The 16,880-nt window shown below is 43.5% G+C and overlaps 3 protein-coding genes across 5 annotated transcripts; 2 read left to right on the top strand and 1 right to left on the bottom strand.

Annotated features, from left to right (window-relative positions):
• Nucleotides 1–873: 873 nt before the first annotated feature.
• On the top strand, nt 874–5,877 carry DIO1 (iodothyronine deiodinase 1). 2 transcript variants are annotated; one of them, XR_008451132.1, is made up of 4 exons: nt 874–1,282; nt 2,885–3,024; nt 4,215–4,414; nt 4,899–5,877. XR_008451132.1 is itself a non-coding variant. In XM_009560673.2 (4 exons), exons 1-4 carry the CDS (start codon nt 952–954, stop codon nt 4,962–4,964), a joined length of 741 nt encoding a protein of 246 aa, XP_009558968.2. In that variant the 5' UTR covers nt 877–951; the 3' UTR covers nt 4,965–5,877. The 2 variants fall into 2 exon arrangements, 1 of the variants encoding a protein (XP_009558968.2); XM_009560673.2 differs by having other exon boundaries at nt 877–1,282; nt 2,885–3,028.
• A 137-nt stretch (nt 5,878–6,014) lies between these two features.
• On the bottom strand, nt 6,015–9,754 carry IFT25 (intraflagellar transport 25). 2 transcript variants are annotated; one of them, XM_054073852.1, is made up of 5 exons: nt 9,426–9,754; nt 8,415–8,521; nt 7,291–7,359; nt 6,720–6,763; nt 6,015–6,233 (listed from the first exon to the last, which is right to left on the bottom strand). In XM_054073852.1, the coding sequence occupies exons 1-5, from the start codon at nt 9,521–9,523 to the stop codon at nt 6,126–6,128; spliced, it is 426 nt and encodes a 141-aa protein (XP_053929827.1). In that variant the 5' UTR covers nt 9,524–9,754; the 3' UTR covers nt 6,015–6,125. The 2 variants fall into 2 exon arrangements, with proteins under 2 accessions (XP_053929827.1, XP_053929826.1); XM_054073851.1 differs by having other exon boundaries at nt 9,323–9,568.
• A 27-nt stretch (nt 9,755–9,781) lies between these two features.
• Nucleotides 9,782–16,642, top strand: LRRC42 (leucine rich repeat containing 42). Its single transcript, XM_054073846.1, has 8 exons — nt 9,782–9,859; nt 11,049–11,536; nt 13,578–13,709; nt 14,774–14,892; nt 15,240–15,328; nt 15,413–15,526; nt 15,678–15,762; nt 16,154–16,642. The coding sequence occupies exons 2-8, from the start codon at nt 11,064–11,066 to the stop codon at nt 16,408–16,410; spliced, it is 1,269 nt and encodes a 422-aa protein (XP_053929821.1). The 5' UTR covers nt 9,782–9,859; nt 11,049–11,063; the 3' UTR covers nt 16,411–16,642.
• Nucleotides 16,643–16,880: the final 238 nt, after the last annotated feature.

Below are 16,880 nucleotides of genomic sequence, written 5' to 3'. Positions count from 1 at the left end.
AAACTATGCACACTCCAAGCCTAGCGTGTGCAGGGTGTAAATGCAAACTGCTTCAGGAGCGGACCCTCGGGCAGAATCAGAGAATAGTTTGGGTTGGAAGGGACCTTAAAGACCATCTAATTCCAGCCCCCCTGCCATGGGCAGGGACACCTCCAACCAGATCAGGCTGCCCAAGGCCCATCCAACCTGGCCTTGAACACCTCCAGGGACGGGGCAGCCACAACTTCCCTGGGCAACCTGTGCCAGTGCCTCACCACTCTCCTTGTGAAGAAATTCCTCCTTATGTTGTCTAAATCTGCCCCTCTCCAGTTTATACCCATTGACCCTAGTCCTATCACTACAAGCCTTTGTAAACAGTCCTTCTGCAGCTTTCTTGTACCTCTCCTTCAGGTACTGGAAGGTCGCTATAAGATCTCCTCGGAGCCTTCTCTTCTCCAGGCTGAACAACCCCAACTCTCTCAGCCTGTCCTTGTATGAGAGGTGCTCCAGCCCTCCGATCATCTTTGTAGCCCTCCTCTGGACCCGTTCCAACAGCTCCTTATCCTTACATTGAGGATTCCAGAACTGGACACAATCCTCCAGATGATGTTTCACAAGAGAGGAATAGAGGGGTACTGTTAATGTTAGTCGTACTTTTAGTTTGCAGTTCCAGGAACATCCTCATTCAGCTCCTTTCATTAGTAAAATACACAATGTATTTGTGAATAAGCCTCATATCTGTGCAGTCACTGCCAGAAATCTTTCAATCACTGTACCCCGTGCCTTTGGTGTAGATGGAGACCGCACAGCTGACAGGCTCCTCGCTTACGCAGACACCAAAGTCCATGGAGAGGTGACAGCATGCAAGGCAGAAATCTGGTCAAACACGTGAACATTTTTCCTCACCCTCTACCTTTGCCCCTGCCATCACACAGTGCTCCTGTTTGAAGGAGTCAGACCACTTCTACCACCATGTTCAGCATCAGGGTTTTCCTACAAAAGATCTTTATCTTCCTGCAAGTTACTGCATGTGTTGTTATTGGCAAAACTCTGATGATACTGTTCCCTAATGCCATGAAAAGATACATCCTAAAACAGGGTGAAAAGAGCAGAATGAATCAGAATCCGAAGTTCAGCTATGACAACTGGGGTCCAACTTTTTTCAGCTTCAAGTATTTGCTCTTTGTGCTGAAGGTGAAGTGGAAGAGGCTGGAGGATGAAGCCCACGAGGGATGTCCTGCTCCCAACACACCAGTGGTGACTCACAATGGGGAAGTTCGTCACCTCTTTGATTTCATGCAAGGTCAGTAAATCAGCCTGTGGATGGATTTGGTGTGCTGAGAAATGAGGAGAAAAGGCTGCTGAGGGAACAGAGACAGGCAGCTGGCATAAGAGCACATGACAAAGATGGCCAGACTAAGTGCATCCATTTGATGGGAAGGGTGTAGCACATTCATGCCAGCTGTTTGCCTCTTGATTTAAAAAAAAACCAGGTTGTTTTTATCATCCTGGCTACAATACACCTTTCATGCCAGCAAGCTCTGGCAAAAGCTGTCTCTGCCTGGATATACCTCTTCACTGAAAGCCAAGATAATTATTTTAGGTAGAGAAGACCCAGAATCGGAACAGCGTGCAGTGATTCATGAATGGTGGCTGTCATTCCCTGTACAGACAGGAAGCCCTGCACCACCTCCCTTAGCCAGCCTAGAGCCTAGAAAGAACAAGGTGTTTTTTTCTCCAAATTCAAAGTGGCTAGAAATAAAGCAGAAGAAAAAGTAGCTGCTTTGTACTTTGTCTGCTGCCTCCCACGGAGATCTCTGTAGAAGGCAGAATTAATCATTAAGCTGCAGTCTCTCTCCCCACGGGGGGGAATACATCCTTCTCTAATTCTGCTTTTTTAATTTGTTATGTATATTTGTTTAGAAAACAGGATGCATTTGGAAAGGAGATACACAATATCTACAGGGAGGTACCCTTCGTATTAGTTTCTTTACGATGTGGATCTATGTTAGCAGCAGTTTTTGAAGTTAAATCCAGACAGAAGCAGCTCTTTAACAAATTTCAGATAACTTAGCACAATCGCAGATTAAAAGAGGTGCTTAAAAATCCTGGAAGTTCTCTTAAACTGAGGCCTTGCAAACAGCTGCTAACACCTGTGGGCATGTATCACGTTAATTTGTAAGCAACCACATAGATATTTTTCCAGTGGCTTGTGTAACATTAGTTAAGTAATATATAACCAGAGCTCTGTTTGGATGGCAAATTACAGGATACACGGAAACCACGAAAACCTGTGATGCATGACTGAAAAGTCTGCAGCTTCCACTTAGCTCTGCTTGAACTGACACTTCTGAAAAAACAGCAGCACATGGTCACTGAGTTCATTAAAACGCATTAGGACTCTGTGCTTGTATGTCCATCCCTGGACCTCTGTCTTTTGAAACACCCCACAGGTGACAGTGGTTAGCATTTCTGAAGTCCCTTCCTACGGTGGATCTCAGGGAGACTGTGGTGTGATACCTGCTGTACATCCATTTTCAATCAGTTCCCTATCCCAAAATGCTGGTAAGCTGAGAACTGGCTCTCGTGCTGAGGACAAGAGAAGCCATGCGACTGCACCATGCCTCCTGCTTTGCTGGGCTTTGTAAAGGAAGGAGTCCCCCTTGGTTCAGCTTATTGCTGGATCTGGCACAGGTCAGAGCCAGGCTGGGGACAAGAAAGCATCTTTATGCCCATTTTGCATAGACGTGGATATTCTGCTGCTGATTTTAATGTCCTAAGAAGGAAGTTATGGGGTGACTTACCTACTGTTGTCCAGGAAACTGTGGCAGAGGCTCAACTCAGTGCATTCATTTAATTTTCTCAGCACTGATTTAACCACAAACTGTCCCATTTTTTTTTCCAGATAACAGACCTTTAATCCTGAATTTTGGAAGCTGCACCTGACCTTCGTTTATGTTAAAATTTGATGAGTTCAACAAGCTCATCAAAGACTTTGGCTCAATAGCAGATTTCCTTGTCATCTACATTGAAGAAGCTCATGCAGTAGGTACAGTACAAATATCACAGTCATACCTAGCAAAACATCAAACACATCATTCATTACCTTTAGGAAGAAAAGTTAGTTAGCAAAGAAAGGAATGGCAAACAGGAAGGAAATCTCCCTCAAATCAAAAGCAGCAACACCTCATCTATACACTAGTTTATGTCTCTGATTCTCCGAAGATTTTACTCACACATCTGACTTCACACCAAGGTACTCCTGATGCAGATGCTCATCTCTGTGAAGTGAAGAAAATGCTTACATATTTACAAAACTTCTTCTCAGTGTTAGTAGGGCTCCTTTTGGAAGGAAAACCAAAAGCACTTAATAGAACAAAGGTGAAATGTACAATGCCAGCATGTTACATGTATTTTTTTAAAAAAAAAAACAACTCATTTTCAACACATCTCAAGAACAGGATATAGACTCCAATTTGACAAGTTCAGCTATATACACACTATACAGTCTTCTGTCTACACTGGCCTCTAAGTAACACATTGGCACTGATTTTGTCCCAGGGTTAAGGTGGTTTTCTAAAACCTACCATTTACAGTTTTCAAGTTTTCTAAAAATGCATCAATTCCAGTAGTTGTGAAACAAATACTAACTCAGTCATCAAACCCTTTTACTGGTCCCTACTGTACTAGGAAGGGCTGTGTGCAAATATGTGCCTGTGCATTTCTGAAAAAAAAGCAGGCATGCCCTACCTGAAATGTTTCACTTCTCACAGATGAGAAATTCTGATTTTTAGGCTTATTGAGTAGAATGAAACAGAAGGAACGATTCTATTGTTGAGACTATGCTAAATAATAGCCAATAGCACTACTTAGCATTTTAAAATCCCCTCCACCATGCCAATAATTTTAACAAACCTTACCCAGGTAGGATATACTTCCCCCATGTGGTATCTTCCTAGGGCTGATTTAAATTTCAGCTAAACTACATCAAATATTTCTGAGTCCAGGACAAGGGGGAAATACAGTTTGTCCAAATTAAAAGGAAAATGTTGATCTTAGGACTATTTCTTTGAAAAGCTGTAGCACTGTCACACTCTGAGGGGGGGCTTTCATTTCATGGCAAGTTTTGGTGTTAGGAGTAAATTGCAGTATTCTTTTAATGTGGTACAGTGCATCCCCACCCTCAAAACCTCCTAAAGGTGTTCCTTGCTAAATCCCTTTCTCATCTGTTCTAGATGGATGGGCTTTTAAAAACAATATTGTTATTAAAAATCACAGAAGCCTTGAAGATCGAAAAACTGCTGCACAATTTCTTCAGAAAAATAATCCTTTATGCCCAGTGGTTTTAGACACTATGGAAAACCTAAGCAGTTCAAAATATGCTGCACTGCCAGAACGACTGTACCTGCTTCAAAGAGGGAAGGTCATCTACAAGGTAAAAAAAATACCAATGATAATAATGAGCAGATTATAGTGAGGCTTTTATATTTAAAAATAATTTGAGAGTGGTTTACATTTAACAGTCAGTACCTCATTCTGTTTCAGAGCTAAAATTTTCACAATTCACTGTAACTGTGGAGAGAAAAGGACTTGCAGCAAAACCAGTTAGGGCCTTTATAATGTACATATTTGATGTACACCTCAGTCTTGCTCAAATATTTATCTTTTGGCTCATTAGGAAACCTAGGTACATCTAAGCTGTGAGATCCAGGAACACTTTCCAGCTCCAGGATCCAGAAATTGGCCCTGCCCCAGTTACCCCAGGGTGTAACCTGTGCATACACGTTCCCCCACTTGCTGGGTGCCACACAAAGGAAGCCCAAGCACACCTGCCCACAGTCCTGGGGCAGCTGCTGTGCTCTAAAGGACCCTGGCTTCGTGTACTGGAGCATCACGATATAATGTTATTGCCTTTGCAGGGTGGAGTGGGGCCTTGGAATTACCACCCCCAGGAAATACGTGCCATCCTGGAAAAACTGAAATAGAAGAGAAGAGGACTTCAGAGTAAAGATTATTGGAATAAAAAAGCTCAATGAATAAGTTTTCACAAACATATGTGTAAGAAGGAAAAAAAAAAAAAGGGAATTTAAAAATAACAAGAGAGACAAGAAAGATGATGTATGTGCCTCTAAAGAGCATCTGTAATGTTCATTACGTGCGCATGTAGAGGTTTTCCAGGCTCATCACTATAACCGCAACTACTGCACTGTAGTCTCTTCGTATGCTTATACCACATGCAGTCATGAACAGTGGCGGAGTCCCTTGAGCTGTTTGGACTAGATATCAACATTTACATCTGTAAGCAATATCGTGCAGTAAAAACTTGAGGGGTGGTAACATTTGCAGAAGTCAACTGGCATGCAAAACAACTGATTTCACATTATTGAGATTCTCTTGTATACCTACCATTTTCCTAAAGTGTACCCTTTCACTGTCTTCAAAAGGCTTCCAAGTAAGACAATCACTATCAACATTTGTTTCTATTAATATTTGTTTATGACAGTCATGGCATAAAGCACAGGCGGCTATGACCCGATTGTAGAAAATATTTACAGAAACAAGGGATTGATGGCATTTATTAAAAAATCTATCAGAGCACTTCATATGGCTTCCGATTATGTCCTTCTCTGCTCCCCCCAGTAATTTCTAGGCATCAGTAGACTTTTATATTCATCCTATTAATCTTGAACAGTCTGAGCTGATGAGAAAGTACCAATTTAAGAACTTCTGAAAGACTTGTTTGACAGTAGGAAGTTATACCTCTTCTATTCTATGATTCTATATTCTCCTTTTTCAAGTATTTCACAACTTTTTCCAATTTAACTCAAAGTGCAAGGGAAATATTTTACAGGAAATTGAGTTTTGATTCGTATATAAATAAAGCCTGACATAAACATACTAATTTAAATGGGCTCATTTACGTTCAAGCGTTCTAGGGTAAAAATTGGTACTACAATTGACAAGAGTAGCACATTACATAAATTAAACTGGTGGGGAATACATACTATATCCATGCCTTCAAAACCCATTTTAATACAAGGTTTTAATAATAAATATTCTATGTGCTACAGGTATCAAAAGATAACTTCTTTATATATATATATATATATATATATATAAAAAACAGGTACAAATTTAAGCTGGATTTAAGTGTTTTCTGCTGTGCCCTCTGCTGTCACCTGGTGCACCGCCACAAAGTGGTCAAAGGCAGATTTGATGATGAAACGCAAGTAAGTGGCTTGGAGATCAGGAAGCTGTAGAAGGAAAAACCCAATGTTATTGCATTCTCTGTAGTAACATAACTATCAAACAGCATTTGCAGAAGTTTGTTAGATAGAAGGATCTAGATACTTCTGTGTCTGTTTTTGAATTAGATATAAATCAAGCTCTTTCAATACATCTAGCCAGCTTCAGAGTTTGTTTAGATGAAAGCAATTCAAAGAAGTCCTATGCCTGTTGAATACTGCAGCCTTAAAGGCAGCAGTTGAAGGAGGAAAGGTTGCCACACTTCTGGAAAGAGCATTTTCACATAGCCAGTAGCAGTAGCCAGGCGCAATATCATACTGTAATCTACACAGGAGAGTTGGGAAGTGCAATTTCATACTATGATCTACAAATTCCTGTATCTAACATCAACTTAGCAATAATTGTAAGTAAGTACATATTTTGGGTTTTCATTCTTTTTCCCCAGTTTTTCCCCAGATCATGCACCACTACTGATGTACACTGTAAATACTCACCGGAAACTCCTCCATTTGAACTTGTCCTTCCGTGTGTTGCAAATCTAGAAAACATGTTTTAAAGAAAATAATGAAGAATAATGTGCAACATTATGAACTTCAGAGTTCAGAAGACCTTAAGGACCATGAACTTGCACTGCCTATAGAAACTGAGCTTGCTTTTTTTTTTTTTACAAATACTTTTTGCAATATCCCAGTGTATGTACATCCCACTTTTACACTGTTTCATAAAATGTCACCCAAGAGGCATTTAAAAAAGAACAAAACCAAACCAAACAAACAATGCAGGAAGCGGCAGTCTATTATGCTAAGTATATTTTTACTTTCTGGAACATAAAAGCAAGTGCACAAGCAGTGCCTTTAGCCCTTGTATGGCATTTTACATTTCCAAACTGCTATACAGACCAGCAGTGTCCACAAACTTCATTTAAATGTTACTATTACATTAATCTCTAATAAGATAAACATTAAGCAACACTTGACTACTCAAGAAATAGACATGGGGTTAGAACAAGTCATTGAAAAAGATCAACATCATTTCCACAAAATCCCTGCTGCTTCAGATTCCTACCTTTTTCAACGCACTGTTCAAAATCTACTGGGTCTTTCGATACACTTCTTTCAATCCTTAAGGTCCGCACTAAAATACATATACATTTAATATTTCAACACAAATTCTGATTCTTTATTGATAATTATATTTATTCCATCACTTTTCACTTTAAAAGCATTAACCAATCCATTCTTTCTCTAACTTATGGGGCAGAACTGCAATACAACCACCACCCTCATGCTCCAGGCTGGACAAACAATGACAAGTTTTTTACTCTTTTGCATAGCCTTTGCTAATGGTCAAGCTCCCATCTCCATGCTCTGACCTTGTAACAGTTCCTTCTGTTTTGGAACTCACATTTTCCTTCACATTTTCTAAGACAGGAAGACTAAGAGAGTTCTGTCCTACAAAATTGTAAAAATCAATATTCAAAATAAATCACAAAGAGAGTAAGTATTGCAGTCCCATCTACCGCTGTGTAACAGAACAGTTAATTATAAACTCAATACAAGGTGTTATAAGAACAAATGCAGGTGGGGTAACTTTTCCATCTTTTTCTGATTTATTTAAGAGAAACTTTGGATGTGAAGGATGATTGCTTTGTGAAGTCAAATCTTTATGAACCTTTTAAAAGTGGCTACTTACAGAGTCATAGAATCATAGAATAGTTTGGGTTGGAAGGGACCTTAAAGCCCATCCAGTTCCAACCCCCCTGCCATGGGCAGGGACATCCCACTAAATTAGGCTGCCCAACACCCCATCCAACCTGGCGTTGAACACCTCCAGGGATGGGGCAGCCACAACTTCCCTTGGCAACCTGTGCCAGTGCCTCACCACTCTCATGGTGAAGAAATTCTTCCTAATGTCTAGTCTAAATCTGCCCCTCTGTAGTTTATACCACTTCCCTCTCGTCCTGTCACCACAAGCCTTTATGAATAGCCCCTCTCCAGCTTTCCCGTAGGCCCCCTTCAGGTACTGGAAGGCCGCTATAAGATTTCCTCTGAGCATTCTCTTCTCTTTTTTTAGGAGGCTTCACACTCGCAAGCTCTCAGAGTATGACACTGTGGTAAGAATTTACTGCCAGACACAGGCACACATGCTGACACAGTACATATTAGCTACTGCAACACATCAAGCCTTACCCAAATAACACTGGATTGTGACTTTGCTGATTTTGATGCATTTGGGAAAACCAACAATGAATTCCTGTGGGAACATCCCTGTTGTCATCCAAAAAGTTTCTGAACGCCTGTGGAGAAAAAATGACAACCCCACCACCAGTACATTTATCACAAGAAGAAAGGAAAAAGCTGCAAAGCCGTTTTTATTTAGGGTGTTTTAAGCAAAATTCTGTACAACAAGGGGGGAGCTTTGTGGAGGCATTAATTACTGTAACATTCAGGCTTTGTGGCTGAGCAGCACCACAGAATGCCTCACAAACGATGGGGGTCCCAGAAAAGAGTTCAATGATCAGAGAGTCATTGAATCGTTGAAGGTTGGAAAAGACTTCCAAGATAAGAGTCCAACCATCAACACACCACCACTGTGCCCACTAAACTGCGTCAGAGTCACAGAATGGTTTTGGTTGGAAAAGACCTTTAAGATCATCAAGTCCAACAATTGATCCAACTCTGCTGAGTCACAGAATAGTTTGGGTTAGAAGGGTCCTTAAAGCCCATCCAGTTCCAACCCCCCTGCCATGGGCAGGGATATCCCACTGGATCAGGCTGCCCAACGCCCCATCCAACCGGGTCTCGAACGCCTCCAGGGATGGGGCAGCCACAGCCTCCCTGGGCAACCTGTGCCAGTGCCTCACCACCCTGATGGTGAAGAAATTCTTCCTAATGTCCAGTCTAAATCTGCCCCTCTCCATTTATAGCTGCTCCCCCTCGTCCCGTCTCCACAAGCCTTTGGGAACAGCCCCTCCCCAGCTCTCCTGTAGCCCCTTCAGGCACTGAAAGGTCGCTCTAAGATCACCACTTATAGGTTGCTCCAAGTCCGCCACTAGAACCATGTCTCCAAGCGCGACACGCTCTCGTCTTTTAAACACCTCCAGGGTCGGGGACTCCCCCGTTCCCGGGCCAGAAGAGCCGTTTCCCGATCTCTAAAGCTCCGCCGGCCGTTCCCCTCGACGGGCCGTGCGCGGCGCTCACCCATCGGCCACGCTCGCCGCGGGGTGCTGCTCGTCGCCGGAGGTGGCCAGCAGCACGTCGGCCCCCGCCGAGCCCCGGCACCAGTCCGTGCCCCTCATCGCCGGGCGGAGCGGCAGCCCGGCCCCACCGGCACCGACCGCAGCGCCCGCGCAGCCTCGCGGAGCCCCCGCGGCGGAGGCGGCGCCGGGGCGGATGCAGATGCCGGGGCAGGTGCCGTGCCTCCCGAGTACAGCTACCAGCGAGAGCAGGAGGCGCCGGACGCGGAGCTAGCCCGGCAGCAGAGCGAGGTAGGCGGGACACCTCTCTCCCCGGTCCCGGCAAGCCCCGCGCCGCCCCGGTCCCGCCCCGGTCCCGGCTCCGCCCGCAGGCGCTGCGGGGGGGGCGCGGGGACGCGGAGCCGGGACCGGCTGACGGGGCGGCCCCGCCCGAGGCAGGTAGGTGCGAGCGGGACCCTCGGCTCCCCGCGACGGGGGGGAGACGTCCCCCTTTTCTCTCCCTCTTCTCCCATTTCTCCTCCCTTCCCCCCTCCTTCTTACTCTTCATTCTCCTTCTCACCCTCCTTTTCCTTCCTTCTCTCCCTCTTTCTCCCCCTCTTTTCTCTTTCTCCCCCTCTTTTCTCTTCCTCCCCTCCTTTTCCCTTCCTCCCCTCCTTTTCCCTTCCTCCCCCTCTTTTCCCTTCCACCCCCCCCTTTCCCTTCCTCCCCCCCTCTTCCCCCTTTCCCCCCACCTTTTGCCCACCATTTTCCCCTTGCCCTGTCCCCCTTCCCCCTTCCTCTCCCCCTCTATTCCTCTCCCCTTCCCGGGCAGCTCCCAGCTCCTCAGCACCCCTTTCCCCCTTCCAGGGGGGCCCGATCCCCTCCCTCCCCGCAGGACATCAGTCTCCAGCCCCTGTGCTCCCAGGAGGCCGTCCCTCCTCTGCCCTCTCCCCCCCGCAACCATGGTGGGGTTCGCACCCCCAGGGCTGCACCCCCAGGGCTGCACCCCCAGGGCTGCACCAGTCCCCTGTCCCCTCCTCCTGGCAATACACAGCCCTCCATCGCCCCCATCCCCTCTGTTCCCAGGACTCTGCCTCACCTCTGCCCTCCTCCCCCGCCATGGCAGGGTTTGTGCCCTCCTGCTCCCTGCCTGGAGCCCTGGATCACAACCCAGAGGCACTGGGCTAGGCTGGGAAGGGGCTCCAAGGGCTTGCCCATCCTCCCAGGGAGGGACGTGCTGCAGCAGGCTCTGCTGCAGCCATTTGCCCTCCTCCTCCTCGCTCCTGCGTGCAGCAGAGCCACGCCAAGCTGTGGGGGCTGTTTCCCACACAGCCCCCAGACCCGCTCCTGTGCCCATGCAGGACTGGGATCCAGCCCCAGGCCACTGACAGGCAGAGAGTGATGGGGCCCTGCCAGAGCACAAGCTCTTCATCTCGCTGCCAGCCCATCCTGGGTTCAGTTCCCACTGGCTGGTGTTTGCGGTTTGACAGCCCCACTCCATGCAGCCTGGCCTTCCTTGCGCTGCAGGGTTATGTGACCTTGCACGCTCAAAGCATTGATGAGAGCTGCCAGGGTTTGGGGTCTTCCCTGGGTAGCGTTTGCCAATGTCTGTTGTTATTCCATACCTGTCTACGGTTTGTTTTTGCAGAGCTGGACGAAGGGCATGTCGTACTGTCTCCACTCAGAAAGCCATTGGGATACTGGGCCAATATACGTGCGTGAAAATGGGAAGCTGCACGTGGTAAATCAGGGTGCAGGCGGCATACAGAATGTCACCCCCAAAACAAGACCTTTTAGGCTGTTTCCCAGAGGATTTTCAGTGGAGCTTTGTATGAACAGGGAGGACGATAGGGCAAGGAGGCAGAGGACTGATCATTTCATCTTCACGTACACTAAGGAGGGCAACCTCCGGTACTCAGCTAAGTCTCTCTTCAGCCTAGTGCTGGGTTACATTTCTGACAACGTTGATCACATTGACTCGTTGATTGGTTTCCCAGAGCAGATTGCTGAAAAGCTCTTTTCAGCTGCAGAAGCAAGACAAAAGTTCACAGAACCAGTAACGGGACTGAGAGCTCTACAGAAGTTCACTGAAGCCTATGGCAATTTGGTGCTATGTTCATTGTGCTTGCGCAATAGGTAAGCATGTTCAGTAACACATATTGTCATCTACTAGTGCTTTTTGCTAGGACACTTACAAGTTTCTCTTAAGTGATTTCTCTCAAAAATAATTTTTAAAAAAGTAATTTCTTGGGTTTACAACACCACATAATTTTGATTAAATGACCCAAACCTTATTTCACTCTTCTGCTTGCTTCCTTTTGTCCCATTCCTTTCCTAGAAGTGCAGCTACTGGTTTCATTCTAAGATACAAATCATAAGACAGGTAACAGAGTACATCCATGTTAGCTAACAGGGGCTTTTATGTGAAAGATTAGACCTACAACTGTTTTTTAACAATAATGATCAGCACTTCCATATCAATCTGAGTGTTTAATGTCTTCTCAGGTATTTCATGGGATGATTTGTAAAGCTTTAGCTAACTACAGATAAATTACAATACTGGGTTTATTTACTATAAGCTTGCTGTCCTGTTTCATTTGGGGGGCTCAGAAGAAGATCCAGTCTTGTAGGTAAGTTATAGGCTTTGAAGTCAGGCAGGTTTTACCTTAGTTTATTGTGGTTCCCATCCCCATATTGAATGCAATTAATGAGGTTATAATTAGAGCCCAGCGCCAGTTTTTCCATCTTATTGATGTCCATGTTGTCTTTCACTAAAAGAAAGCCTTACTAAGCTTTAAACCAGGTTATGTTTTTAAAGCCCTCCTCCTACTGAATTCTTCACCAGTAATATAACCAGTCTATCTTCCATCTACATTTGAGAAAGGGATGGTTTATCCAGTTTAAAATCAAAGTACAGGCATAATCGTCTGAAGTGCCAAGAGTGTTTTGAGCACAGTAGGACTGAGCAGAGGTTCACTATCCTTTGTTTTATCCTTTAAACCTACTTCCTTTTTATCTCTGGTACAGATACTTTTTATGGGATTAATTCAGAAATGAAAGTTATCTCTGGTATCTTTTGCCATTACAGAAAGCTGAGATAAGTATCAAGTCTTTGAGATCCAGGAAGTAAGATATTAAGATTTCTGATTAATCTTGTTTCTAAAAGAGCCCACTCTTTTCTTCACACCTCCCCTGAGCTAGCAGGATCTCTCAAGAGTTGGCTTGTGCTCTGATTCCACATGCTGTCTCCCGCAAAGCTGACTTGCACAGCTTAGGGGTTCGGTGGGTAGTTTGATAGGTATACTTGCAGCAGGAGGATATTAATCCCCTTTATTTCCTCTTTATGGCCAAAGAGATGTTCCTTGAGGGATCAGATAAGTAAGCACTCCTTATTTCAGCAACAAAGACACTGATCTTGGGGTTTGTCTTGCCATGAGGAATAAAATGTAAATTCAGAAAAGATTAGAGAATTTGGGGCTTGTCTCACCATGAGGACAATGAGTAAATGCAGGGGAGATGGGTGAGGTAGTGACTGCTACGTGCTTATTACTGCACATTCATGCATGCCATTCATTTGTGGTTTGTTCCCATTTCTAAACCTCCTACGGAGTAGTTCCAGCATGGATATTTGCATGAGGTCAGGGAACAAACACAGCTGAAAAATAACTCACTGAGTAACTACTGCCTTGGGTGTAGTCACAGCTCTAGTTGGAGTCCTGTAGGATTTTTGTCTCTAGTTAAGCATTTTATTTACATGTATAAAAAGTACAATATTGCCATTTGACAAGCTAACCCGGTACATTTGAAGTAGAGTTTAAACCTGGATGAAGCTGGGTTTATCCACACGCTTCCTTGATTGATTGTAAACTGGAATATGTTTTGCATTATTCTGAAATAATACAATAATAATCTGTAAAGAAGTCCCTAACTGTGATGTTTGCAAGTTGAAGTCTTAATTGTTAGTCCCATATTTTGAATCAAAGCAAAACCGTGACATTTGTTCAAGCAGAAGACCGGGAACTCAGGTGTGTTGTGTGCAGTTAGGATAGGTGGCTAATTTCTGTCAGTTTTCACATATTTACAAAAAAGAACTGCATTGTGCTTGTGACACTGGAGGATATACGTGTCACCATACATGTCTGAACACCTAGAGGTTTTTTTCTTCCTCTCTTTGCAGATACCTGGTTATCTCTGAAAAGCTAGAAGAAATTAAATCATTCCGGGAGCTGACGTGTTTGGATCTCTCCTGTTGTAAACTTGGAGATGAACATGAACTGCTGGAGCACCTCACCAAAGAGGCTCTGTCTAGGTACCAATTTCTTGACACGCAGCTAAAAATGAAGCTTTCTTTTCCTATTACTGAGCAGTTGAAAGAGTCAGGCTGTGACTTTACAGGACTTTCACAGGCAGCAATGTGTAAGTTTGAAGATTTTGGTTGTTTATAAACCCCATTCTTGAGGTAATCAAAATACAGGATTTACTGTACACAACACACATGATTCGAAGCATATACTGAATCATAAAAGATCTTACCAACGTGTGAGGTAATTTGCTGTCTCAAGTTATTAAATCAACTTTTTCTAACTTCCATTGGCCAGGATAAAAATTGCATCTTAACCATTCGCAACAGTTTTACACTTTTATTTCCTTTTTTAAGATGCAACTTTATCAGCCAAATTTTTAACCAAACCTCAGTGTACCAGGTGAGGATTTCTGCAAGCAGTAGGTTGAATATTTAGTTAATTAACATTTAAAATTATAAATATAGTAATATTGCCTAATACTAAAGATTGAAAGGTAGAAAATTTTGAAATCAATAGGCAGGATGACTGCTAATTAGAGGGTACGGTGTTACTATAAGATTTGCATCAAGGTTTTTTCTTGAAGTGCTCTGGAAAATGTTTTAGCATTACGTTTTTCCCTGAGTTTTGTTCATCTGTGTTGCGGTATGTCACTGCTTATTTAAAAATCATTGCCCTATCTCTGACCAAATCTGTTCTCTCCCTTTTTGCCAAGCATTTTTCTTTTTTTAATTTTGCTTGGATTTGAAATTGGCAGCCTTGGTTTGAAGAACTTCAGTATATAAAGAACTGTATTGTCTATGTTAGCAAATGCTTGTGCTGTAGGATTGGTTTGTCACTGGAGCTCTGGGGAGAGCTGGTCAAGCGAGTGCTTCTGTTCAGCTAGCAGAGGCGATATAAAAACATTTGTTAGTCCCCCAAAGCTAGGCTTCTTTCTTGCTCCTTTTTACTAACGCTAACAAAGGAGACTGAAGGGCTGGCTCAAGTACACCCTAGCCTTCCAACACAGTTTTAGGACATCCTGCAAACCTTTCTGAAATAAGGACCACAAACTCTGTATCTTTCCTCCTAGCGTGAAACGGCTTCTCTTGAAAGACAACTTGTTATCCGATGCAGGCCTTCGCAGAATGACAGCACCAGTACGAGTACTGAAAAAGGGTCTTGAGAATCTTTTGGTGTTAGACTTGTCTTGTAAGTACTTTGTGGTTTAATATTAGAAGGAACCTTCTGATAAAGAATTTATCCTCCTTAATACTGCAGGAATATAATTAATTTGATGATTCCCATGAGCCAAGTACTCAACCCCAAATTTCACCAACAACTTTCTAAAAAGCACAGGTCATACCTGAAGTCTCAGCTATTTGCTGCTTACATAAATATTCTTAATAGTTTGAGAATTGGTATTATAATACTGTATTTCACTCAAAATGGAAGCATAGTACAAAAGAGAAAAAAGGCCCAACAACAAATCGTTTCTTGGTATTCTGATCGTCTTTCTCCATGTCTTGCAACTTGGTTAACTTTCCTTGACCCTACAGGTAACCCTAAAATCACAGATGTTGGAATTGGATACCTTCTTTCTTTCAAGAAATTGAATTGTTTGGACATTTCTGGAACAGGTCTCAAGGTAAAAGAGCATCTGTCCAAGTTTACTGGACAAGTGTAATCAAATGTTCTTCTCCTTTAACTACTTTATTTCCCTTTTCACTAGGACGTTAATGCTGTCATTAAGCGGATCCAAATGCGGATAGGCCTGGTTCACTCAAAAGTGCCTCTGAAAGAATTTGACCATAGTAACTGCAAAACAGAGGGATGGGCAGAACAGGTATGGAGTTTTAAGTCTGTTTTACTCTCTAGAAATTGTCCCTATGGACAATTAACCAGTGAATAAGAAAGAATGAGGGATAGAGTGTTTTCCAAGGGTATTTCTTTAAATTTTACAAGAAACATTTTAACACCTTCAACTGTTATTTCAGACAGTCTTGCAGTGGGAGCAGGCAGTTGTGGAGGCCATCAAGCCACAAGATGACTTGAGGTCCAGAACGGCGGCTCTGCGCTTCTGTACGTAACTGCATAGAGACCACATAGTTTGTTTTCTTTTCTACAAGGAATATTTCCATACTTTATTTTTAGTACAAATAGCATCTCAGGTGTGCAATTTCAGCCATTTATGTAAGTACATTACAGTGTGTTTGAGTCTTTTCGTTTGTTGGGCTACTGGATAACTCTTAAAGCACACCATGGCAGAATGCTTAGGGCAACGGATAATAACAGTTTTCTCCTTAAAATTCTGAGCCCAAAATAGAAATGTTATTTTTTCCTATGCACATTTCAGCATAGCAGTCAGTATTCCGGGCTGGCTTAGCCAAAACCATTTGCAATGCAAGCATGCATTTTACAGCATAATTCTGCTTTTCCCAAAAATCTAAACTTGATTTTCTTTTTCCTGTAGATGGCAAGGCACACAGAATAGAGGAAGTAGTCAAATGCAAGCTGGTGGAGCCAGAAACAAAAGCATCTGGAAACTTGCAGTTTTATAAGGAAAAAGTTCAAAATTGCCATTTACCTTTGAAAAAGGAGGTTGCAGGCAGCCACGAATTAAAGAACAATAGAAAAAGAGCTTTAGCTGAACAAGACAGAGAAAGGACTTCCAAACAGAAGCATCTGTGCCTCACTGTGGAAGACTGGGACTTGTTAAACACTTACTGAGTCAGAAAGAAGTGGGTCTTTTGTGTGTTGTTTTCTTGCTGATGACAGAATTTGGACACTTTGGGAGGGACTAACAAAGGAGACCAGTGTTGTTCAATCTGGTTGCTGTGATACACTCATGGGTTAACCTGTGCTTGGGGAGGGACAGAGTCAAGGAGAAGGTTGATGTTACTACTGTATATTTTCAATACATAACAATTTTTTCAAATAAAGTTTTTGTTGTCATCCTTAACTAATTTTTCTGACATAGGTGTCATTCACAAAAATAGTTGGTCCTGTCCTTCCTCCTCTGAATAGCTGCAGCTCACCTGAAAGGAACCTGCTCTGTGCTTGTTGAGTGCCCTGGGACATGAATAGTGCTGGTAGAACATAAGCATCAGCCTGGAAGCACCAGGCTGTGCTGATGAATCACCAAGAAAGGTAGGAAGCAGAGAGGATAAGTACAGGCCTCAGTGGAGGGAGGCAGAGAG

This window comes from Cuculus canorus, chromosome 8 (genome assembly GCF_017976375.1).
Source record: "Cuculus canorus isolate bCucCan1 chromosome 8, bCucCan1.pri, whole genome shotgun sequence".
Classification (NCBI taxonomy): Eukaryota; Metazoa; Chordata; class Aves; order Cuculiformes; family Cuculidae; genus Cuculus; species Cuculus canorus.
This window is presented reverse-complemented; position numbering and strand designations above follow the sequence as displayed.

What these genes read in the sequence shown, in the direction of transcription:
- IFT25 (XM_054073851.1), bottom strand. Translation starts at nt 9,429, where the DNA reads ATGGGTGAGCGCCGCGCACGGCCCGTCGAGGGGAACGGCCGGCGGAGC. An exon ending in CACAATCCAGTGTTATTTGG is followed by an intron (nt 7,360 to 8,414) that starts GTAAGGCTTGAT and finishes TATGTATTTTAG; the next exon opens with TGCGGACCTTAAGGATTGAA. An exon ending in TTCAAATGGAGGAGTTTCCG is followed by an intron (nt 6,234 to 6,719) that starts GTGAGTATTTAC and finishes TTCCTTCTACAG; the next exon opens with CTTCCTGATCTCCAAGCCAC.
- LRRC42 (XM_054073846.1), top strand. Translation starts at nt 11,064, where the DNA reads ATGTCGTACTGTCTCCACTCAGAAAGCCATTGGGATACTGGGCCAATA. An exon ending in ACCAAAGAGGCTCTGTCTAG is followed by an intron (nt 13,710 to 14,773) that starts GTACCAATTTCT and finishes CTTTCCTCCTAG; the next exon opens with CGTGAAACGGCTTCTCTTGA. An exon ending in AACGGCGGCTCTGCGCTTCT is followed by an intron (nt 15,763 to 16,153) that starts GTACGTAACTGC and finishes TTTTTCCTGTAG; the next exon opens with ATGGCAAGGCACACAGAATA.